The sequence below is a fragment of the Embiotoca jacksoni genome, unplaced genomic scaffold (genome assembly GCF_022577435.1).
Source record: "Embiotoca jacksoni isolate LCO1_2020_lvr unplaced genomic scaffold, fEmbJac1.0.p SCAF_6, whole genome shotgun sequence".
NCBI lineage: Eukaryota > Metazoa > Chordata > Actinopteri > Embiotocidae > Embiotoca > Embiotoca jacksoni.
The window spans coordinates 15,977,897-16,003,699 of record NW_027185414.1 but is presented as its reverse complement, the minus strand read 5'-3'; the positions used below and the strand labels follow the sequence as shown (position 1 = coordinate 16,003,699).

The 25,803-nt window shown below is 40.5% G+C and overlaps 2 protein-coding genes across 4 annotated transcripts; both read right to left on the bottom strand.

Moving 5' to 3' along the window:
• Positions 1-654: 654 nt before the first annotated feature.
• On the bottom strand, positions 655-19,546 carry scube2 (signal peptide, CUB domain, EGF-like 2). The gene is made up of 23 exons (XM_069174372.1): positions 19,381-19,546; positions 18,778-18,894; positions 18,318-18,443; positions 17,911-18,045; positions 16,996-17,121; positions 16,763-16,879; positions 15,509-15,598; positions 14,665-14,781; positions 14,432-14,554; positions 13,763-13,879; positions 13,482-13,604; positions 13,036-13,152; positions 11,673-11,762; positions 11,410-11,532; positions 10,560-10,727; positions 10,028-10,234; positions 5,367-5,537; positions 4,296-4,463; positions 3,715-3,876; positions 3,382-3,579; positions 2,719-2,871; positions 2,543-2,622; positions 655-1,960 (listed from the first exon to the last, which is right to left on the bottom strand). The coding sequence occupies exons 1-23, from the start codon at positions 19,466-19,468 to the stop codon at positions 1,814-1,816; spliced, it is 3,063 nt and encodes a 1,020-aa protein (XP_069030473.1). The 5' UTR covers positions 19,469-19,546; the 3' UTR covers positions 655-1,813.
• A 1,098-nt stretch (positions 19,547-20,644) lies between these two features.
• sinhcafl (SIN3-HDAC complex associated factor, like) lies at positions 20,645-25,725 on the bottom strand. 3 transcript variants are annotated; one of them, XM_069173726.1, is made up of 6 exons: positions 25,678-25,725; positions 24,363-24,530; positions 24,114-24,213; positions 23,913-24,027; positions 22,915-23,068; positions 20,645-22,815 (listed from the first exon to the last, which is right to left on the bottom strand). In XM_069173726.1, exons 2-6 carry the CDS (start codon positions 24,488-24,490, stop codon positions 22,632-22,634), a joined length of 681 nt encoding a protein of 226 aa, XP_069029827.1. In that variant the 5' UTR covers positions 24,491-24,530; positions 25,678-25,725; the 3' UTR covers positions 20,645-22,631. The 3 variants fall into 3 exon arrangements, with proteins under 3 accessions (XP_069029827.1, XP_069029829.1, XP_069029828.1); XM_069173728.1 differs by having other exon boundaries at positions 22,915-23,065; XM_069173727.1 differs by lacking the exon at positions 25,678-25,725 and adding an exon at positions 25,509-25,580.
• Between the last annotated feature and the right edge of the window lie 78 nt (positions 25,726-25,803).

Genomic DNA, 25,803 nt, shown 5'->3' with positions numbered 1-25,803 from the left:
GTGGTTATCAAACTGTGGTCCGGGGGACACCAAGAGGACCGTGTTTAAAGCGAAAGAGCGGCACACAAGGTAACTCAATGACGTCACTATGTTTCAAGGTATTTCTGTGATATCGATATTATTATGATGAAATGCTAAATATAGTCATATTGTACAAAATAAGATAAACTTAGTAGATCACTTAGTCAATGTAGCCAGTGTAAACATATGTAGACAAATAACAAATCAAGTTACACACCAAACCAGTCTACATAAATGAAATGTAGGCCTATAAAAAAAAATGGTGCAGTTTGTTTTGATCCAGATCATTTAATGTGAAAGAATGTGCAAATACCTCTTGGTGTGCATCTAAAATCAGAGTGACTGCTGCAAAATCATTAGTTATTAATAAAGTATATACCTACCATACCTACCTACCTACCTACCTAGTTGCAGGCAGACAATCAGTGATCCCTGTCATTTATACCTTTATATTTAAACAAGTTAATGGAATATTGAATTTGTGTCCCAATTACAGTCTTGCTGATGAGTAGATTTTAACTTTATTTGGTCATAGAGCAGGCGTAGTGTATGTGTGTGAATGAAATGCTACTTAAACAATTACACAACAAAACAAATCAAATAAAAGTGAATAGCAGGAATAAAAACACTAAATAAGTTTCCTATCTTTATTTACAGCATATTAGATGTACAAACCATAAAAATATACATACATGTATCATCTAAGACAGGTGAATAGCTCGTTGTATTTTACTTTATTTTACTTTTTTTATGTACTCCAGCATCACATCATTTAGTTTGTGTGTCTGCAGAGTGATCAGTTGTCTTTGGTTGCTATAGCTGACAATAAAAAAGGTATCAATGTATACAGGTGCTATTTTGCTGAAATAGTCAATGTCTCGTGAATGCATAAAAGCCACTGTTTGTTTTTTGGAAAGATTTTTTAAGAACAGTAACTCTCATCCACACAGTGTCTAACACCAAATGCACGGCTCACCAGCAAATGCAGCAAAGCTATACAGTCAAAATGTACGTAGCTACTACAAACATTAGCATTTCACCTAAAACTTTATACATCATATACAAAACATTCATCAGAATAATTGCTTTTGTGATGGAACTACTTATTTAGTAGTGCTAATGTTCCCAGAAAATCATTTGTGCTATATTTGTTTCTGACATTTAGCAGTATTTCTGTCAAAAATTCATCTCTATTTGTGACAGTAGCCTATGTTAAAACTAGATACACACTCTACTGTATATACAGTATCACTGACATTCAGCATATATCTGTTTAGCTACTATATTTGTTTTTCAACAAGATGCTATTAGCAAAAGTCCCACATTGTCGGCAATGTCAGTATTTAGCATTATTCCAAAACACAGAGGTGCACTTTGGATTTAAGTCGTGACTTTAAAATCTAACGGAAGCTATAAAGTCATTACAATTCTTCAGCTAATAAGAAAAATCCAAACAAAGGGAAGAGATGCTGGTTCCTTTCTGAGGATGCCCATGCAGGTCTATGCTTTTTGTATCACCTCAGCTCTCCCTCTTAAAGCTCCAGTTGAAAGTCCACTTAGTTGAATTGTCCACTTTCACCTCAGGATCAGTTTTATCAGGTGTGTGTGTGTGTGTGTGTGTGTGTGTGTGTGTGTGTGTGTGTGTGTGTGTGTGTGTGTGTGTGATCCACTCTTTGTGAAAATAGGTAACTACAGAATACTCTTGAAGGTGCCAGTGGATAAAACAGATACTGTGGCCAGTATCTAATCTAAGTTTATCGTTAAAAATCCAAACACCCACTGTCAACGCTTTTTAAGGACGGAGGAATCTCAGGACTTTGGATCGGAGGAAGCGGATAAAGGATTTGGGGAACATTTCTCTTGATTCTTGCGCCGTATAGTTGAAGAAGTTCTGTGGGTGAGCGAGCACATCAAACAACGCCTTCATGAGCTTCTTGTCCTGATGAGAAAATGCACGGTGTTAATGGGAAGTGAATACGTTGAATAAAAGAAGGTGACGAAGTCAACGAGAGCAGCAGCCTGTATTTATACGTGTTTCCCAAAGAGGGCGCTGCATGCTTACTGGATCAAAATACAGGATCAACACATAAACAAACCAAGAAGTGAAGGGAGGTATTGATTTAAAACGAAAATCTATATGTAAAAATGTATTTGGGACACTTTGGTGGACCAAGTTTAATAATTACTGCCTGCTCTCTAACAAACTAAACATGCCTGAAAATACCCCTTTTACTAGTTTTTCTGGCCTTTCTTTCTTTTTTTTGTCGATTTTTGTACATATACTGTATATTTTATATCAACAACATATTTACATATAACTTTTTATGTGTACAATTTGTATAGATAGCTTTTGTATTTTGTAACAGAACATATTCTATCTACAACAAATTTCATATGAATATTTTTATACTGAACCACATGTGTGGCAGGTTTTAGATTTCTTCTAGCTGGAATTCAAAACACAAAAGCAGAAGTACTTTTGGTTAAACATCTGTATGAGGCTGTCATAAAATACAAATACCTTGAGAATTTCCTGGTGATTCTCTGAAGCATATAATCTTCCATCTCTGACTATGTCTTCTATTAATTCTTGGTAGTCCTCTGAAACAAATAAAGTCCATAATGAGCTCGTTAGTGTGATAAATCAAACCAAATTGGTGCAACAAAGAGAGGTTCCAACATTACGTTCTTTCTTACCATCATATGTCACATATGGAACCTGGAAGCCTTTCCCACTGTTTCCCTCATTGGACCTGAACTGTATCCAAAGTCTCTTGGAGCGGGAGGTAAAAGCGATGGGGCGTTCGTATGTCTGACACGTCTCGTAGGTTGTCACAGAGTTGGGAAGAGCTGTGAAGTAATTATACAAAGCATCTTTAAATAACTTACAACATGAATGCTAGTAATCTGTTGATTAATAAAATAATGTGGGTCTTATAATTTGGGCCAATCTGATGTAAAATTACATTACTTCTGATTTGCATACGCACACACCCTCTTTAAAAAAAAGGATAAACCTGACCACAATTTTAACCAAAAGATACCCAAACCTAAGCATGACCGAACTTATTTAAACAAGAAAAGTGAAATGAAATATCTCTTTTAAAAGTGCGTCCGCAAAATTAAAAGAGGTGCTGACATACCGTATGTTTTGCTATTTACAATAAATATTAAGAGTAAATTACGGAATCATAAGATATTAAAAAATATTCATCAATATCCGTCACAAGTCGTCGACCACAGGGATTAAACAGGGCTGTGAATCAGTCCAAACATCCAGATGTGCCGGCCTCCAAATCATTTAGATTACCTAGAATTGGTGGCATTGTATTTGTTTGTTAACACACAGTTAGAACTCACAGCTTTTCCTCATCACCAGGTAGTCTCCACATTCGTCCTCAATAGGCAGGTAGATTTCTGGGACCACAATAAGGATCCTGCGTTTGGGTGGTGGGTTGATGGTCCAAGTGCACTCGATATTAGCTGGATAGTTGCCGGGGAAGTTGGGGGACTCGATGTAGCCCGTAAAATCTCCCAGCTCTCCTCCACACTGCCGGTCTGTAAAGTAACACAGATGTCACAAATAGGGTTATTTTTGTTAATGGATCAGCAAGGTGAATTATCTGGACCTCCAATATTACATTTTAAATATGTACATGTTTCAGAGCCATCACTGCGTACAGACATACGTACTTTTGCACTGCATGATGTTAGTAGAGCCGTCAAAGTCGGTGGTGGTGTTTCCAGGGCAGGAGACACAGTAGTTCTGACCAAACTCCCCTTGATATGTGCCCATCGGGCAACGAATGCACCGGTGTGTGCTGGTGTTGTAGTAATGTCCCGGAGAGCACTGGACTGAGGAGCCGAGGACAGTGACACAGGATTATTAGATGATATATTGCTCCAGATATATCTTGTTGGGTAAAAAGTTTGCATCTGTAAATCTGTGCTGTAAATGATTTGGGGTCACTTGAGATTTCACATGCAACGGAATGAGGTTTTTTTTTTTTAAAAAAAAGGTGGATATTTACATACAAACACATTGCTATCACACAAAAACAAAAACCTTTCTCCACTTGCAAAGACCATACAACAACTGCAGAGGGCAGCATCGCTCCTGTCAACACCGGAAAGAGCTCCTTAGACTCAGCAAATACATGATACTGATGTGGAAATCCCAACAACCACAGATGTTTCACTTCATCTAAAAAGAACAGAAGTTGTTTGGTGTTTATGCTGCAACAACATTCATCAAGACGTCATGCTTTCCACACCTTTGGTCTCACACTCCTGAAAGGTGACAGCTCCACTGCGTTTGGTGACCAGGTTCCCTCCGCAAAGGAAGCAGGAGGTGCGGCCCACCTCAGGCTGGTATGTTCCCAGTGGGCAGGGCAGGCAGGGGATGAAGCCATCATGAGAGTACTGACCCGGGAAACACTGACCTGAACACACACAAACATCTGGTCAGGTCAGACTGTGAACCGTTAGAGCTGCACCACGGGAATTAGCTCAATGTCAACCTTCTTTATTATGTTTCATGTGAAATATGAGATCAAATATTCTCCTCTTTCATTGAGATAATCACATATGACAAAGCTGAAGTGAATGTTAATGGAATGATGCCATGTTTTATCTCCTCACAAAGTGTAACTCCGGGATGACTAATACAAACTAGGTGCCAGTGGGAATCTGCCGATAGCTCCTCTTGTTTCGGCTGTCAGAGGAGATGGGATCTGGGGTTCAGCCAAAAAGTGACTCTGATATCAGCACAAGGAGGAGAACAAAACATGGTGGCTCCTTCATCTTTTATTCATGGATGAAAGAAGTCGAGTTCACCTTTACAATTCAAATACATCTTTAACATCTGAGCTTAAGCTTCTTTGGGTTTATACAAAGCACAACATCTGCCTAGGAGAGATCTTTATCGGTGCTTCCTGTGAGGCTCACAAAACACGCACGTATATTTTGTGACTGTCTGAGCTTTTAGTTCAAAAAAGCACAATTTACACTAGTGTTGAAAAAAATCTTTCTATTTTTTGAATTGAATAGTTTTGGAGAGAAGTTCTTACACTTCAACACCATAACCGAAGGGTGAAAATAGCTTAACGCAAAAGACTGAAAACGTGAGGAAACAGTTAACATGCATTGATTCAAAGGTAACACAAATATTAATGAATCTGTAGTGACCTGAGTTACAGTATATTTTTGTATAAATCACATAAATATGGACCAATCAGTTTATTCATGTAATAGAACTCTCAATGTTATGACAGTATTACTGATGCGTTACTTCTTTTTAATTTGGAGACAGGATGATTGTGTTGTTTGGTCGAACAGTGTCTCACCTCCACACTCTGACATGTTTCGAGCTCCAGCCACCTTGGAGACTTCCCTTCCTTCAGGTCCAGGACAGGCCTCACAAGACATCTGTCCCTCCTCATCTTGGTACGTCCCAGCTGGACATAGCAAACATCGTCCTTGGTCACCATCGTAGTACGTCCCAACACTGCAGCTCACTAACAGACACGTGGGGAAGGGCAGGACGAGAGATTAAAAGCTATTACTTCTGTGATTTCTTTGTAGAAAAATACCAGAGCCTCCCTGACTGCACAGTACATGAAGCAAATTTTACCCCACAAAGTGTCTTCACAGAGCTGCTAAGCTGGTGCTTGTTTGTCTGATGTCTGTGTGCTGGCAGTTTCGTCTTACTCATGTTTACTGAATACTAAATACACATTTATTCTTTTTTTTCTCAAGAAGAACACTGTCACATGGAATCAAGTTTAAACAAAGTGAATTGTGCAAGGAGGACGAAATCAATCATTTTCCTCAGTAACTGAAAACAAACACTTAAGACATCCAAACAGACTGCTGCGTCTGAACTTGTAATTTACATCAATTTAGCAGGCAGATTAGGGTCAGGTAGCGCTCCAGTACAAAAACCATAAAAAGGGAGAAAGACAATGTGAAATGGAGACATGAATCAACAAATACAGCAGTTTGCCTTGTGGCTATAGATCATCAAATAGTCAAAACCACAGGGTTGTTATGCAGAATAAACACAGCAGCTAAACAGAATGACAAGACCATTAAAGTAACTCTGACTTTAGCTGCTTCTCAAGTGTAATCAAATAGGATCATGTACATACTTGAAATGCATCAAAGGCATCATTGCCTAAGCCTAATCAATTCATCAATCTGTTGACAAGTTTGAGGGTTTTACTTAAATGATGATGAACATTAAAAGAAACCACTGAGCTAGCTGCATTTTAGCATCAAGTGCATGAAGCTGGGCATCTTGTACAAAATCACTCTGTTTGATGATTAATCAAAGCTGATTGCACAGTTGTTCCTTTTTGCCAACGCATCGTCTGCATATTTCTGACAGGTTAGCTTTTGCCTTCTGTCAGACAACCTTGGCATGTCATTGAAATAACCTCTACTATTTCAGGACCACAGCCTTTAGTACCTACAACCTGTAATTCTCAACCAGTTTCTCATTAAGATACAGCGCAGGGATCAATAGGAAAATCACAAAAACATGCGTAACACGGGTGCTGATTTTGATAAAGCGACGTAACTAGGAATATTTACTCAGGGAGGTTATAGCTTCCTCCTGCTCTTTGCACATCACTGCACTGTTCTCTGCTCGCATGCAACAGAAGCAGCCTTGAAACTGTCTGGTTGTATCAGAGATATATTGTGTATATATATATATATATATATATATTAGCATACATGTTGTCCGATATGAAAACTTTTTTTCAGAACATAATGCAGAAAAAGTTGCATAATTACTTCAATTGAATACATTCTCATTTTGACACTAAAGGTCATCAAACTGTAAAATATCATTCTTCCATCTAATGATATTTTTGGACCCACAAATCCAGTATCGGTAGAGCTTTAGTAAATATTAATACATTTTCATAAAATACAGTAAATGTTCACATTTAAAGATAACTTCACACTCTTCAAAGACAGAGTATGTTTATTAATTATGTGCCATTTCATTAGGGTATATTCTGACTATTGATATGAAACAAAGTAAGGCTTGATACTACAATAAAATTAGACTTAAATGTACTTGTAGTTCATTATCATAAATTTGTATATTTAAACCAAACTCTGAAGGAGAAACAAAACAAGTCTACCAGCACAGTCTTACAGGATAGTAATTAAGTATATCACACTTATTTATTTTTACTTATCAAAAATGATTATATGAGTTTTACATTGCTATAGTAAAACTATTAAATAAATTGTGGCTGCCAAAAGGTTTCATTGTCATTTAGTTCAAGACACTCACACACACACTGTAAACAAATCCACAGGAACACACATATGTGCCCAAAAGGACGGAATAAAGCTGTTGAAATTCTTTTTCAAACCAGCCTAAAGCAGCAACACAAAGCCATCGAGACAAAAGGGCACCAGCCTTTTCCACGGCTGCCTTCACGCCCTATATCTGACATGCCCTAATACTTAATATAACAGGGCTGTGCATCAGGGAGGAACGTTTAATACCCACATCACTCTTTTAAAAGCAAACACAGAAGCAAATCAAAGAGAACATTTCCCTCTTATCTCACAAAAGTGCAAGGGCTTGATTAAAGGGACCAACACACCATTTTGCTTTGGTTCCTCCCATTCAGAGTGATGCCTGTAATTAATTTGGGAATTTCTGTGTCTGTCTGATCGTCTTAAAAGGTGAAGCTGATCCCTCACAAGAATAAATCAATTAAAAGCCCGGGCCTTGGGAGCAAAATGTGCCTCAGTTGTAGCCTTCAAGCTGCCTGCGAAGTGAAGAACCACTATCTCTAAAAGCTCGACACACAAAAGCTTTAACGGACATCCATTATACGTGGCTCGGCAAATTGTTAGATTTTCCTCCAAAGAAAGAAAATGTAATTCTATCAAGAGCAGTTCATTTTTTGAAGCCCATTGTTTATTCTGAAAGACCATGAGGAGCCATCATTGCATTGTCCTCTAACAGCTTTTATTTGACAGAGGGAAGCAGTGAGGGACGAGAGAGTGAGAGTGAAAGAGAAAAAAAACCTTGAAGCCTTTCAAATGCAAAGAACGGCTCTATAGAGTCCTCGAATTGATGGCCCCAAAGAGGTTTAAAAGACCTTTCACCTCTATTCAAGTCCCCAGTTTTTGCCTACTTGATGACATAGGAAAACACTACGGTATCACAGTGGTAAGGAGCTGAACCCAATAAAAGGGGTCAGGTTTCTGAATCCCCCCATTCTGCTTGGCCCAATCACTGCTTGCGCCCATCAAGCAGAGGCCTAAACAGCTGATGCTAATTGATTCCCATGGTGTGGCTGAAGTCAATTCTCTTTAGCAGTTTAGTGGCTGGGGGTCATGCAAAGTGGCCCCAGCTGGGGGGCAGGGGGGGACGCAGCACTCAAACTGCCAGCTTGAATCAACAGCACTTCCTAAACATCTTCAATGTTAAAACAAATACGCAAACTATTTGACTTCAACACTCAAATAGACTTAAAAGCGTCGACATGCAGCATTTACGGCGTCTATGGATCCTCTTAATGGACCTGCACAATAAATGTTTTAGTTTTTACTTAAAAATAGATGACATTGCAATCAAATCCTGTAGTTTTCCAAATCTACTCTACAAATCAAGAAAACAATCAACGTAATGACTTAATTCTAGAAGTTATCTAAGCAAAAACAATGACGTGGAATATAAACTATGCTACCAGTAACCCAAACATACCCCAGAATCAGAGGAGAGATGCTTTAAATGTGCACAGTGTTTTCTCCAGATTCACAGAAGGCTGTGTTGTCGATCTTCTGAAGGAGTGAGAACGAGCCCCAAATGGGGTTTTCAATGGAGTGGGCAAACTGAAAAGGACTAAACTGCACTCCGAGCTAAGCCAGAGCGGGAGATGGGGGAGGAGGGGAAAATATAGCTCCTTTAAAGAGTTGGAGGTTAAGAAGAATGCCTTTCAGACCCCCCCTCCCTCCTCTCCTCTCCCAAATTACATGTCTACACCCCTGCCATGGCCAATAGACTGCTTAATGTTGACCTGAAAGCATAGCGGGGGAGTTAAGGAATCAAGACACATAAGACCCATATTCCTGAAAGATAAAAATAAAGAACAGGAGTTTTAAGTCACGTCAGCACAAAGTACAACTGACGATTTTCTTTAAACAAACGTCATCTCAAAAAACTACTGGATAGCCTTGATTTCAAGTTTAGGCCTCCAGTTAAAGAGCAAAGACCATAAAATGAATATTACTTTCATCAACCCAATTCTTCAGATCTGGGGTTAAAGATCTGGGTGCACATCAGATTCAAACATCTTCAACACTGGCTGAATAAACTGTCTGAATAAATATTTACACATCTCAAACGGGGAAAGGCACCGCTAAGAAGATGTCCAGCAGGCAGAAAACTTGCTATGAGGCCTGAAAATGGGGCGTACGGCCGCATCAGCCAGAGAAAACATAAGCCAGCATTCCGCTCTCCAACACTGACAGAGTGTGGCCTAATTTAATGAACATGTTCTCCATCGCAGGTTGTACATAAAACTCAACCGAGAGGCAACGGCTACCAGGAGACCTGCCATCAGACCTAATGTTACACTCTTATCCCAGGGAGATGCTGGAAGATCTCACAGCTTGGAGGGCCAAACAACAGTCGGTCTGTTCTTCCACTCAAGCTCGCTCTCCCCTCCAAAGAGCTCATTACGGCATGTCTGCAAACCAAATAGGGCACTCATCTGGCCAACACCTGCTCCAAATCCAATCATTAAACCCACTCGTCTAAATATATCTCACTGGCGTGGGCCAATTCAATTACTTAAAGACATGGCTATGAGTCTACTGTGTGTAGAGGGCACACTCACAGCTTAAATACGAAGAGGTTGGAAAGATGAAAAGCACCAGTATTTCCAGTAGGAGTTCTGGCTGGGTGAATGAAGTACGTCCTGATTTTCGACTTGGCTTCTGCACCGAAGAACACATGAACTCAACTCACCACATTTGTGGCCCACCAGCACCTGTCCTGCCAAACAGTGTCCTGGCAGCTCTGCTGCCTGACCCAGATTCTTGGAAAGCTCGTAGTCAGCGCCGGCAAAGTGGAGATGGAACTGTTCCCGGTTGATGGACTTCCTCAGGGTCCGGATGGTCTTCCTGAGCCTCTTCTCTGAACGTCGACGCACGCAGTTCAGGTCACAGCTCTCTGCTGAGAGAAGCATACAGCTGTTTCCAGAGTCAAATTTAATCTCGCACACCTCCAGTAATTTCATGCCTAAACTCCCACATGCTGCTTACCTCACATCAAAAACACTCTTGGACACCATTCATGTAGAAAACAAAGAAATAAAACAAAAACACCTCGACCCCGTGCCCAAAACCTGAAGCCCACCACCACCAGAGCCAAGTCAAAACAGGAGATACTTTAACAGTTTGGTTTGTTTAGTGACAAACAGATAGCAGCAGCAAAAGAAAGACAGAGAATGAGAAGCAAAGGTCACAGGCAGGCAGGCAGGAAGCGCAGAGAGACCAACCTGTTACCTCCTCTAGGTTCACGTCCAGCTCAAACTCAGCTGTGATCGAGGAGCCATCCTCCTCGCCGGCTCTCCTGCCGTGGCGGCTGCGGGTTCGATGACCGGATGAGGTGCAGCGCAGGCTCACATAGCTGAACTGGACATTTTCAGTGAAGAGGAACCCTCTATCTGTGAACACGGGAGAACACCACACCCCCACAACCACACCGCAGCCAGCACACACACAGATACAGCACACAAAAATATTACAGAAAATCACAATAGGGGAAATATGTTTGTAACATTGAGAACAAATGCCACCCAATACACAGACTGTCTGACGTCAAACTTATATACAATGTACAATATGTGATCATTCTTTTTCATCTAGACTGATAAGCTCAAAAAGGATGTCACTGATATAATGCTCTTTATTTGAAACAATTATGCTTCCTTTCAGTAAGTGTGAGGGATGTAAAAGACCACACTGAGCCCCTTTGGGGAAGCAAAATAATCCTACAATCAAATAGCTATATGATTGATGGCTGGGTCGGACCCAACAGAAAGGCATGCTATGGTTAATTACATCCTCCCCTGTCACTGCCAGACGAAGTGCTGCGCTGAGACATTCAAGACACTCAAAACCACATCACTTTCCCCACAAATTTCTTTCACATTTGCCCTCGGTTTTTGGTTTTCTTTGAAGCAGCTTTCATGTCTGCTTTATCTTCTTCAGCTGCTGGCAGTTCTCGGTAAACCCAAAATGTTTTTTAACCAGGAACATGAAGGAGCTGTGATTTTAATGCCCGTCTATCTGTCATCTAAGTCTTGTGTTTGGAGGCATTGTGAGGCTGTGTGGCAACCTCTGTACCTGATTGTGCTGAGTTTAAGCTCTCCCTGAGTTTCTCCTGACTTCGTTTTAAGTTGCATTTCGCAGTGCCAGACTTAAACGTGGCCGTGGTTTTAATGCGTGGAACACCGGCCATTTCTGGACCTGCAGGACAGAGGACGAGAAAATCTTGTCATTTTGATCTATATCAACTGAAAACAAGGGAAGCGCGACTTGTTCCTGAGTTACTGTTTTGTGTGGCAGAGCAGAGAGATAGATGTAAATCTGTAAAGTTTTGTACTTGCCTAAGCAATACAAGCCGCTGTTGTTCTTTTGTGCGTCAGCCAAGCAGGGCAGAGGCATTCCACAGGTCACCGTGTAGGAATCCTCCGTCCCTGAAAACACACAAGAGGCCATGACACACAGACCAACACTGACAAAAGTTAGGGCCACAAAAGCCACGGAAGAGAGCAAACAGGAAGCATGTAGGAACATGAAGAGTCGCTCTGTAGTCTGATGGTAACGACTGCTCACACAACTACATATTACATATACAACAGCTTGACTCGCTGACTAGGTGCGTTTTCACCTTCCACCTGTGTGCACACAATGGGGCATTTGACATTGTTCTCCATGTGATGTTGACTGCTCGGATCATAGAAATGGCTTTTCTTGGTATTGACACGTAAACTGTAGCCTTCTCTTATTTTTTTGCTTGCTTTGTCACATCTCCACTGAAGTCTAAATATCCATCCCTAACTAACATGTGAACCAAAGATGCAATTTTTTATCAAGTGTAGCGTTAGCACTAGTGGCTAGGCTAGGTGGATTAGTGAATACCGTCTGCAGCCGCTTCACTCTGACAGCCTTGAAGACGCTACCTCATCACTTCATACCAGCTATTAGTTCCTGCTCAGTGTTTTTGTCTAATGACATTTTGGTGTTTAAATGAAGAAAGTGAATCCTGTTTGAACTTCTGTGAGTTTTGTGATGTCACTCATCTGCCAAATTCTTTATCTGGAAGAAAACACTGAGCGGTCAATCCTTTTTGGAGCTAGCAAGTTACAAGACTGAAGAAAACCTGTGGTTGGTCTGGGCATACATCACTCTGAAAAGAATCGACCGATCAGAGTAGAGGGTCATTGGTATAAAAGTGCCACAAAACAGCCTGTATTTGGTGGAGCTCTAGAGAGATCTTCAGAGAGGAGATGTAAAACTAAATTGTGATGTTTTTTTGGTATTTAAAACCATTAATATATCTCACAAGAAAAAACACTGTAAAAGATTAAAAAGGGAATCTTTAAAGGCATTCAATCTAAAATACTTAAGTCTAGTGTGGAGGAGGCCACAAAGTTGAGCCATCAAAGGCAAATTTGATGCAAAATCTTGAATGTTCTGCAATTTTAAATTGCAAAATATCAAAACTGAATTCATTACAGCTCTGACCAAGTGCAGCCGGTGGGAGCAGAACAGTGAGAGCCGGAACAAGTGCAGGAGCGAAACAAAACTGACAGTGACTCCATCATTATGGATGTACTGTAGTTTTATGGGTCAGCTTTAGTTCAGGACAACAATCAAACAGAAGAGGGGAGATTTTTTGACAATCAAACCAGGTTATAATGGCACTGGACAATCAAACAATACAGAGATCTAGCTAAACCAACTCACCACTGCTGATATGAACTTGGGACTGGCAGGTCAGAAAGCAGCGGTCCCCTCCCTCCTGCTTACTACAGTTCAAGGTGGGTTTAGAGGGGGGGTTTGCAGGTGGTAAACCCTCAGCCTCTAAATGAAAACCACAACAAAACTCAAAGGTAAAAAAGAACATGTTTGATTGTAACAAGTAGGAAGATGCATGTGAAGATGAGGCACAAAAAGTCCAAAACCCTGACAGCACCAACAGCATTGTAGCATTTTGGATCTTTTACTCAAGCACAAGAAAAACAAGTGACAGAGAATTAAAGAGAAAAGTAGAACAATTCAAAGTATCTCCTGTTTTTATCCCCCAAGGTTTGGTCCAAAATGTGGGATGTCACACACTTTTAATTTCCAAAGAGAAAGGACAGCAGCACTCAACAAATGAGCTTCTTGTGTAGGAAGAGGAACTGACTTACCAATGCAGTCCTTCTTGTTCCAGTGTAGCTTGTAGCCAGGACGGCAAAAGCATTCAAATCCACCCATGGTGTTCTCACAACCCTGCTCACAGCCGCCATTGATCACACTGCATTCATTTATATCTGGGACGAAAAGGGGAAATAAATTTTAAAATTAAAGGCTCCAACTTGCAAAACATCAGTGAGCAAGAAATCACATTTGTATGCTTTTTAGAATAACACATCTCTTAATTGAGCACTTGTGTGTAACGCTCCAGTTGCTATGTGTAACTTAGTCTCACCTCCGCAGTGGGCCAGTCCGTACATGGTATAGCCTTTGTTGCACAGACACTGAAAACCACCGGGGGAGTTCACACACGTGTGATCACATGTGCGCTCAAAAAAACATTCATCTATATCTGTAATCAAAATCAGGTAGATGACATAATAGCAGGGCAATCAGTTGCAATCTTCATCAGCAGGAATTTCCCAACCAAAAACACACATTTTCCCACTCAGTCAAAAGTGACAAGTGCCCGATGGTAAAATATTGGCTTTTGATAGTAATTACAGGTTAAAAAAAAAAAAAAAAAAAGGAGTGTTTCATTGAAATCCTTTATCAGAATTATTTCTTAAACTCTTATCTAAGGTAAACAAAAGGGAACCTCTGTTAAACTAAGGACGGCCAAATTCCAAAGGCAAAATTAAGTTGTACATGTTTTCTGATGTTTTTAAGACATGGTTGCAATAATCTGACCCATAAAAAAAATCTCTCATTATTTATGTGACTATTGCTAAATGTATGTTGTCTCAAAATCATAGAAAAAGCTTTTTGGGCTTGAAATGCAGTGGATATCGCAAATGTCCGCACGCATTGTGACATGTTCCTATTATCTCATTTATTCAAGTCAAATCTTGACTCAATCATTGATGACCAAGTTTGAACAAAAGAATTGAGGATCCGTTTCTACCTTGACAGGACCGTTCATCTGTCAGCAGCTTAAAGCCTTTTCTGCAGTTGCACTCAAAGCTGCCAACGGTGTTCCTGCAGAAGTGATCGCAACCTCCGTTGTGCAGCTCACACTCGTCAATATCTGTGGGAAACAGGTGATGTTCTGACAACACTTTAGCAGCTAAATCAGCGCCGCTCCTCTCCGTGAAGGAGTGTTGAAGATGTTATTTTTTTGGGGACTGGTGGTCTGACCTTTGCATGTTTTTCCATCGGGCTGCAGCGTGAAGCCGACGGGGCAGCTGCAGCGCACGCCTGTGGATGTGTCCTTACAGGTGCAGTCACAGCCTCCGTTGTTCACCGCACAGGTTTCTGAAATTACAACACAATGCGCATCACTGTATGTCACCAACCTTCCTCATAGGTGAAAGATACCGCAGAGTTCTTCAACGTCTGATATAAGAGCCTCAGTAAAACATGACTTTCTTAACATCCATGTCATGTCACAAATATACAATTTGTTCAATAGATTTTGAAGTATTAAACTCATTAATGTTTAACAGATAGAAATGGTGATGGAAGCAGATGAATGAGGCCGTAATGGGCAGGTTGGTATGCTACAGCTACATGGTTGAATGCAGAGAACACACACACTTGTTAGGCACATGTTGACATGTGGGCTTACGTTAACAACATGCACGATTCACGACAAAGGACGAGACACAGGACAAAGCTCACGTGTCAGCCATGTACCTGACAAAGCACCAAAGATGCTGTGATTTACATGTATGGAGCGGCCCAGAATCACACCACTGATAAATACTGACGAGACAGGAAAAGATTCACACGCTGCTCTTCCCAAATGGAAGGAAAACGTGAAATGTACCACACTGTCACAAATGCATATATTTCAGGGGGGGAGCCGGGGGCGAGAAAGTGAGTGTGTAGTCATTTCACAGTTTGCTCAAAAGACTGAGGAATGTATCGCTTTACTAGACATTACTCCGCTCGCCACACCTGACTGGTTCCCGGCGGCTCAGCCCACCGTCATGTCAAACACCAGTTCAAGCTGTTGGCCTGTGAGGAGTGTAATCATTACCCATTAACAGTCTTCGTTTGACCCGTTTGTCCACCTCAGCGAAGGACGTGGCGTTGTGGTCTGAGGACTCGGCGGTGGCTTCATCGCGCTCTGTGACACACAAAAGCAATCATTAACAGAGCGAGATCTATTAAATAACACGAGAGCGGTGACTTTTCTACTGACTTCTGCTGCACTACTTCTGCTGTTTGTGTCACCTTTCAGAAACCAGATGCGTTTTTTGCACTTGAGTTATTCAGCTTGTAGTAGCTTGGCGTGAGTCAGATAACACAGCAGATCAGTAAAGTGAATCTGGAGACAACATGACCGTTATACGCCCGGACCTCACACACACTGCTGCTGGAAGGAGAGATATTACCCACTACCTGACAGCTGATCCTTATCCTTCACAACCATTGTGTGGAAAAATGCACACTGACTAACAGGAGAACTGAGAGAGAAATGCTTGCAGTTATAGTGTTTTCATCCTTTCATCAAGATAGCCTCCGCGTTACTAAAGAAACAAAACTCATCTGGGAATGTACTCTTCTTGGGCTGAGGTCTAGTTTTATTCTGTTTAAAGAACAAAGTACGTTATCTGCTCGTTTCATCTCGTCATTTGAGCTGTAAAATGTTGTAAGCATCTTCGAACTCATGACCCCTACTTATTAAATCAATCATAACTCGAACTCCACTACCCAGCTTACAACCACATATCACAATGGTTTTTCAGGTATCACTATTAGAGCAAAGTCAGTTGTTAATTCACTGAGGACAACAGTCCGATGTAGAAAAAGCTAGAAAATTCACAGTCATTTAAGACTCCATGTTTTATCATGGTTGCACCATTATATCAATGTGAGAGATGTTTCGTGCATAATTTTAGATACATTTCCCTAAAAATGATGTCTGATACATGATGATGATTTACATTAACATGGTGTTGAGTTTGAACACTTTTTGGCAGCACAGGATGAGTTTAAAGCTCTGAGCTCCTGGCAGGTCGGCCGGATTGAAACACAATATATGGCGTCACCCACCGCAGGATTAAACTGTGCTTTGAAAGGGGAGTTTTAGAAGTGAATGTGATGAAGATTAAGATGACAGACATTGTTAAAAAAAAAAAATTAAAAAAAAAAAAAAAAAAAAAAAAATTCCCCTTGGGGATTAATAAAGTAACTCCCTAAACCTAACCTAAAGATGTTCGACTGCAGCTCTTTGCTCACATGGTTTTACATTGACTGTGTTAACGGAGTCTAAAAACAGTGCGCTTACCTACACATGACCTCTTGTCAGGTTGCAGAGTGTACCTGACATGACACCTGCATATGGGACCATTCTCAGTGTCCTCGCAGGTGTGCTGGCAGCCTCCGTTGCCATGGTTACAAGTTACTGCAGGGTAAACAATAAACAGACCATGAGGCAAATAACCAGTTGTGTTGAAGTGTTTACATGTCTTAATAGGTGTGTTGTGTGATATTAGCTTCCATGCCGTTTGGAGCACATACAGATGCAGCCTCTCTGGTTCCTGGCCAGCTCAAACCCTGGACGACACTCACAGGCCACACCCCCTTTGGGTGTCTCCCTGCAGATGTGGGCGCAGCCGTGCTCCTTATTCATACAGTTGAGGCCCTCTGGGATAGAAGGAGGGAGAGAGGTACACAATGAAACTCTCCTACAGTGACTGACCGGCTACACACAAAGGCACACATACTGAGAGATTAGTCTGGCATCCTCAAAGATACTGATTGTTCTCACGCCTTACACAATCCAAAAACATCCACCGCTGTGTTATTTTTAGCACTTCCACTGAGGGAAAGAATATTCCGTAACCAGAGCTAAAGTTGGTCAAAAGTTCATTCACTGAAAACAAAGCTCCACAGACTCTTCTGCTGCCTACAACAACCTTTATAAAGCCTTGAGTTGAGAAGTGAGATGAGATGTAGCACCATTTACATAGCTGGGTCACAGCTGAGTGTATAGACTCACGGGATTTAAAAGGGTTGTCAAGACCCGATGGAGTGGAAAGTACTTGTATTTAGGTTGACTTCAGTCAAAAAAACAAAACAAAGGCGCTTCAGACTAATCTGTGACACAGACCACATAGACCAGAGTGTTGCAGTTATTAACTTATTTTGTTCTCGCGGACACAGGGATCCTTTTTCCCACAGCATGTTGCTGCTGCAGATAAAAGCTCAGTGACGGGAGCCAGCTTGAACCTGTCACCCCTCATTGTGCCATCAATCTCTGATTTGTAGGTGACTATGGGAGAATTTTCTCCATGGTTTTTTCATGGTTTTAATACAATTAGGACATACAAGTATCCACCGACACACATACAAATAATACAAACTCCAAACCTCATTCATAGATGACCTGGGCACCATTTAAACGTTCACATAGTGCGCATGTTGTGTACTCACCCACAGAGCGGTGGATGCACGTGTGCTGGTTGTCGCTGAGGAAGAAGCCTTCTTTGCAGCGGCACTCGTAGCTGCCCACGGCGTTGACACAAGTGTGTTGGCACCCACCATTGTTGAACTTGCATTCATCCACATCTACAGGACAGTGGCTCGATTGCATTATTAAACAGCTTACAAAACTCTGGAAACGTATTTGTTATATCCACAAATGAGCTTTAACTTGTTTACATAAAATGAGGTTGTTTTGATCAGAGTCACAAACTTTGCAGATGTGACTGATGCTTTCTTAAAGCCTGGACGAGTGTGAGAAACTTCACATACTGCCCACACAAACATGCCTCCATCACCATCAGAGCTGATGATTCAAGCCTTCTGTCAAACCCTCGGTCTACCGCAGATCGTCTCACCTTGACAGTTGTGTCCGTCGTGTGCCAAATTGAATCCATCATAACAAGTGCAGCGATAGTTGCCTGGTATATTGTTGCATTCGTGTACACAACCACCGTTGTACTCCAAGTCGCATTCATCAATATCTGAGAGGTAAACATCAATAAATGTTCACATTATGATCAGAAAAGTTCAAATGCAAAAACCTTTCAGCCTTTAAACAAGCAAGAACCAGACGTGAGTGCAAAAGGAAGATACACGGAATACATACAAGAAAATCGGAGGAATACATGGATAAAGATAAACTACTAGAATTTAGACATCATGCCACAATAGATAAAAGAATGAGGCATGTATCATGTAGTTAGTACTAAAGACATTGATCCTATCCAGATGTGTGGCTAAACACCCACACACTATAATTCTAGTCTGACGTTCAGAGGGTTTTGGTAACAGTACAACAAAAAGGAGACAGATTACCTTCACAGTGTTTTCCATCTCCTTTGAAGCCTGCCTTACAAGTGCACTTGTATGAGCCTTGGGTAGTCTGACAAATAGCATCTATGTGACAGCCATCACTTCCCTCTGCGCATGGATCTGTTGAAATCCATGTGCATAACTCATTATTGCCGAAACAGTCAAAATAAAAAGTCAAACAGTAAGAAATTTACCATATATATATATATGCCCTTTTAAAGTGTGTGAGAATATACTAAAGAAGACAAGAGAGAAAACGCCGATTTAACTGACAAGCACTACGACATAAACGTCCCCGTTGATAATAGCCTACAGCAGGTAATTAGAAAAATCCATTGAAACTAAACTGGAACTTGTGAACTACAATTTTCTTTTCTTTTCTTTTTTTTTTACAGATTTGTGTAGATTCACGTGTACATAGGGGACATAAACCGCCGCAGAAACAGTTATTTTATATAGACGCATTTCGAAACTAAAAGAAAATGTAAAAGTCATCGCTGGGGGAAACAACAAGAGCGCACTCCTGAAGGCGTGCGTAAAGTAGCACTCTCCACGACTGGAAAACACAACGCACACACACACATCTCACACTCACTACAGTCCCACCTCGAATCTCTGGAAGCGCTGCGCTTTGGCGACTATTTAACAAGAGCAAAAACAAACAAAAGTCCCTTGCAGCCCAAATAGCTCCCATGGTGATATGATCCAAGTTTAGAGGTCTTCTCAAAAGGACGCGTACGCACTGAAGTCGTGACCGAGCGTCCGCCTCATTTTCATTCTAGCCTGTCAATCTGCTTCACAAGGGGCTTTTGAAAAGAGAAAGGAGTGTGACTGTGTGTGTGTGTGTGTGTGTGTGTGTGTGTGTGGGTGTCTGAAAGAGAGTGAGAATAAGAGCGTGCGTGCGCGTACACGTGAGTGAAGAAAAAAAAAAAAAAAAAAAAAAAAAACCCGCTTTTGAAGCAGATTTTGCGTCAAGAAGACCAGATAGACAATAAAAAAAAAACAGGAAGTGTCGATAGCGTGCGTAAATTATTACAACGGCAGCGCGCAGAAGAGGATTTTATTTTGAAAGGCGGGCTCGGAAGTTCTTCGGTAAACGTGAAGTTATTGGGAGTTCTTTTGAAGGTTCTTCGTGTGCGTTTTAATGTCGACTATAAGCGCATCTTCGTAATCAAAAGAATACGAGTATGGAGGAAAAGAAGAGGATTTGTCGTCAATAACAGCGGTTAACTAGCTCAGCTGGCTGTCAGCTAACGAGCTGGTCACGGAACAGTTACCGTTAGTTAAACAACACGGTTGCTAGGCAACAGAAGGTTTTTGTTGTTGTTGTTGTTTTGTTTTGTTTTGTTTTTGCTGTTGTTGTTTTTTTTTTCGGTTCTACTTTTCAACGGACCTGGCGAGCGCGTGAGCGTTAAACATATGAAGAAGGCCCAACAGTGAATAAATCCTGAAAGAGATGAAATTATCCTCATCAAAGTGTTAGTACGAAGGTTCCTCAACAGATGTCCTCAATTCTGTCGTAGCAAGCTTAATATTGATTTTTGTTTTTAATGTATTTTAATATCTTTTTTTTACAGTTTTACATGATGACGTTTCTATCGTTCTTCGTGACATGCAGTGCTTTGATGTTATTAAAACACCGCTTTTAAGGAAACTTGCGACCTTGTGGATTTTTTATTAGATTCAATAATCAACCTTCAACCACAACTAACGGGGTTACAACAGTAGACACCTACAACCGAAGTGAGAAAATACTAAAACCACAGCAAACTCACATGTTCAGCGGACGGAGCCTCGTTCGTTAAATATTGTTTGCTTTGTAGCTCTTGTACGCCACCTACCGGTGTAGGTGAATAATCACAGGCAAATGTCGTTCTTTAATTTTGTTTTTATTATAATACAGATCTACTTTGTGGTACAGTATAAAAAGCATTAAAAAACAAACATACATTGCATGTTCAAAAGAAGTGCACAAAATTAAAAACAGACTCTCTGAAAGGTTCTACACCAGTTATCTCAAAATTGCAGTTAAAAAGGTTTTGTAATAAATAAATATAAATTACATAAGAATTATAATGGAAACGTCAGCAAATTCATTAAGGCACATCTCACATCCCAAAATGTACCTCGCAAAAATAATATGGCAATTCCCTAAGGATAAAAAAATAAAACAAGCTTATTTTCCAGCTTAAAAGGAAGCAGCATTTCTCCTTTTAATAAGAATCATAAACGTGTTCAGCATTTCACTACCCTGCTGCAGAAAAGTTTAAATATCAAGCAACTTTACACAGTGTTGCCTGTCAATTCATTTAGTTTGAGATTGGTTACAATATTGAAAAACAAAAGCAACCGTTGTCACTACAGTATTAATTTCAGACAGTATGCACAAAGGCAAAAACTGTGCAATCTGAGCGTTATTTTAACATGACATACATAATAATTATCTTGAGACATTAATGATTAATGAAAATGTAACATTATTGCTGAAATAATGGTTGCTTTTTACAAGCCAATTTGGTTGAATAAATATCTATCACTTAAAACTATAAAAGCAAAAGTGATAGACAACCCCAGAGCACTAATCACATTCAAAATGTCTGCATAGTTTGAACTTTTGACAATTGCTTCTAAAGATAATGACAATCACAAAGACATTTCTCTAAGAGCAATGTTCTGATTTAAAATGGAGAGTAACTGTGTGTCCTGTATGTCCCCTTTCTGAGCAGGAATACTGCAATTCAGCTTCTACTTTTCCCTGCAGTTTGCACATATTTCTGTACAGAGTGTAAAGTACAGCAATGTATGCCTTTAGAGAAATGAGTCTGAGGAAATGAGATGTGAAAATGTGATAAAACTAGCCTAGTGTAAAAAGTACAGTAAGTTTCCAGCACCTTTCAGATACACAAAAGCAGTTCTTAACAAATGTAGTGGTTTGCCATTCCTGTAATTTAAAAAAGTTTGGATGTACCAGGAGCCAAAACACTGTATTTACAAAATGCATTTTAAAAACATTTGCTTTACATCATGCACTGCCATTTAATTGGAAACTGTATAAAATAAATAAATAAATCACTTTTGTCATTCCAAAAGGCAGAGGGACGTACTGCATGCATGGTCTAAACACATTTACCCGAGTCAATGTGCACAAACTGCTGAACAAATGAAAATGGAGTGTTTCAAACTTGTGGCATGCTTAAGTTGTGTACATGTCCAAGAGATAATGTATTTTTATCTATATTAAACATTAAAATATCATTAAGTCATTGAAGATCATTTTACTAAAGCCCTTGGTGTACCCCCCAAAAAATAAAATCTTACAGTATCACGCATTTGCACATGTGGAGCAAAAAGACGGGACAAAACAACGCAGTTGGAGAGACACTCCCATGCTCACAAAAAAAAAAAGCTGGTATTAGAAATAGCTGGTGTCTTTCATATGCACTTACAATTTGACAAATTGTGAAAACAAATAGAACAGTCCTGATATGTATGAAAAAGTGACAAAATATGTACAACAAGCAGATCACCTGATACAAAATAATCACAAACAATTCAGAATCAAAAATGGAGCTCTAACAAAATTGGTCTCCTCATCCTATAAATAAAACTAATGCCCGTAAGGTTTTTTTTTTTCATTTTCCTTTTTAGCTTTCTATAAAAAAAAAAAAAAAATCAAAAAAAAAAATCAATTCTATACAAAAGTTTAAAAAATACCCTTGTAAAAAAAGAAAATTATGTAGACAAGAAACATCTAACTAAGTGTTCTAATTGAAGGAGTGGAAATGAGAGGTCTGCCACTGGAGACAAATCCAGGCAGATGCCGTGGATAACCCTACAGGGAGAGTCAACAAAAGCATTCACCAGGTTTCTTTCATGTCTTCTGGGAGCTGCGGAGGAAGCGTGTCCGGCAAGTGCGCGGCCACTTGTGGGGACGTCAGTGTCTTCTGTTTTTTGGGGCTGCAGCAGGGTTTGAAAAGTCGGGGATCGATAATCACCTCTCCGAACCGACCCTTGTAGACAATCCCACAGCACACCTTTTGCCTAAAGAGAAACCACTCTTGAATTATTCATAATATTCAAACGGGACAAGTTGTTTTTTTATAAATTTGTCCCGTCATGTTTTAAAACCCAGTAGCTCACCTTTTCCAGTAGGAACGGTCCAAGAAGGAGAAGATGGAGGGAGTTGAGCGTCTTTGTTTGGACTCGATGTCTGAGCCATCATCTGACTGGTTGCTGTAACTGGGAGACTGGGCGGGAGAGACACTGGAGGTTGTGCTGTGGGCATCGGAGTCTGCTTGGGGGGAAAAAAGGAGACAGTTAAACACCATCACGAGATTTACTTTTCAACTAACACTTATTTGGAAAATTTACATACATTTAATATTTTTTTGTAAAGTTTTGCATTAAATAAATCCAAAGTAGTATGAAGTAAAACAACGAATGGTCTACATACAAACTACCAATTATGTCCATTATGAATGAATCTGCACATTTTTCTTAAAAAGAGAAATCCAGCATTCATCCCATAAAATGTTGGAGAAGATTAATCAGCAACTATCTGAATAATAAGTCATTTTCAAATAAAAACTCCAAAAACACTTCCAAGTTCAATGTACAAATCTGCAGCTTTTTGTCATCCTGCATTAAAGGCAGGAATTCATCTGCCCACCTCATTCAATGCACAGACCAAAAAAATAAATGTATTAAACTTACAATCACGAGAAAAAAAAAAAAAAAAAAAAAAATCTAATATCCTCATTTGAAAAGTTGGAGTCAGTGAATAATATTTTTCAATCTGTAAAGTTCCCAATTAATTTGAATGATGACTGATGAGTTGTTGAGATGACTGCATGTTGACCATTTTATTCCTGAACCATTACCTGCTGCAGACAGTGTGTGTCCTAACCCAGAGAGACACAAGATGCTGCTGCATAGACCTTTTTGAACAGGTAGTCAAAGAAGGCCAAATCCAAAATTGACAATGAAATTACAAATATTTGTTTTAATGTGATATTACACACATTTCATGAGCATTCACTACACTTTCACTTTAAATCAATAAAAATTAAGATATTAAAAATACATTCCTAATCTGTCAGCACATGCACATTACCAGTTAATATTTACAAAAGACTTACTTTGTCTCTTTAACTTGTGAAGCCTCTTTAGCTTGCTTTTCTTCTTCCCATCACTGTTCTTGATCTTCTTGGGTTTTGTCATCTTAAAGCCCGGACCAGCTCTGGCATCCACCACCTGAGAGCCAGGTCGGTCCAAACACCAGTTAACAACGGTCAGCACGTCAAGTATGAGGGACAAATATGATTCTCACTATTACTTACGTGGTTCCAGTTCTTCTTGGAGCCATGAGGCAGCTTCTTCCACCTCTTCACCAGTAACACACAGGCGTTGCAGATGTCTCCAACACGGTCCTCCGAGAGCCTAAACGTCAATTTAAGCACACGAGACACCATGCAAAGTGTCACTAATAAAGTTCAGATGGAAATCCAGTATCATTCACACAAGCAATAATACACAGATGAACACAAACGCACGATATGAATGAATGAATGAATGGATCAGAGCTTTACCCGAAACACAGCTTGAACGTCTCCTCATATCGGCTGCTGTCTGTGAAACGTGAACTGGAGGACTTGGTTTTGCAGATGCAACAGCCGTCGATACTCCGGTAGATCTTTGACTTGTGGAAGCCAAACATAGTCTAGTTGTTGGGTCGATGGTATGGCAAAAGAAAAACCCTGGAAGTGGAAAAGACACGGTGGGTTTATTGTCCTGGTAATAAGCACCGCGGATGTCTGCAGACAGTTGTGTGTCTGCAGACGGGAGGGGGGGGCGGTCCCTTAATGCGCGCACACACACACACGCGCGCGCACACACACACACACACACAAACTGCTCTTAACCCACAACTACAACAAATCCTACAAGAACACACTTTTAAAGTTTCTGTGCATTAAGTAAACAGTGCACAAATACGTGGACAAATATACGTGGGGGGGGAAGGGGAAAAAAAAAAAAAAAAAACCGTAACTAAATTTGGCGCAAGAAACGGCCGCATTCAAGTATGTTGAGGAATTTAAAGCCGAGTCACGGGAGCACCGAAACACCGCAAAAACAAAACAACACCGACGTCCCCTCGAAAGGTCGTAACCTTGTTATCCCAGAAACAAGAGAGTTTAGGGAGCAGCTGGCTGAACTTCTGCATGTGGAGCTGCGTGCTGAACTTCAGACCGTCCGTCAGGTTACCGTGACGCGACACCCACAACGGGACCACCGTTCAACTCACGGGCAGTCGCTGGTTTTCTCCGCACGGGTGCGCGGAATTGGACATTTTGGCGCCTTTTCAAACGCAATTGCCGTGAAGATGTTTGTTTTCGGACGTTGTTTTTGGGCGCAAATTTGTTTCGCGGTGCAAAAAGTCGAAACAAAAAGCGGGGCAAGCGGCGCTTTTTGTGAAGTGAAGAAACAAAAAGCTACCGGGCTATTCGGTGAAATTACGCGTGTCTAAATAACACGCACCCTTATCAGGTCGCCGCAATTTATGCATGTTGTTAAAAAAAAAAACCTCTATTAAAATGCAAAAAGTTACAGTGAACACATCCTTCCCTTTAAATCCCAACTTTTGCTCGCTGGAGCGCCAAATACGGTTCATTGTTGTTAGCTGTTAGCATGCTAGCTAGCCGACTTGCTACCACGCCACGCTCTCGTTCACTTACACGTTATCCCATTGTCGACAAGTCTTTACACACTTAGCTCGCAACAACTGGAAACGCACACGGCAGTTTACGATCTTACCACGTCAACGCGAGTCTCGGCGCTCGTAACAAATGAGTAAAAATCGGCATAAATGTTACGTCTGTACAAGAGAAATAACAGCGCACTTACTGAACAAAAACTTTGAATCTTCGCCGTGTTCTTTTCGCCCACTGCGCATGCTCTTACTACTACTGCATACAGCTGGATATTAGAATATCATTTGCATAAAAAGCCGGAATGAAAGATGGAGCGTGG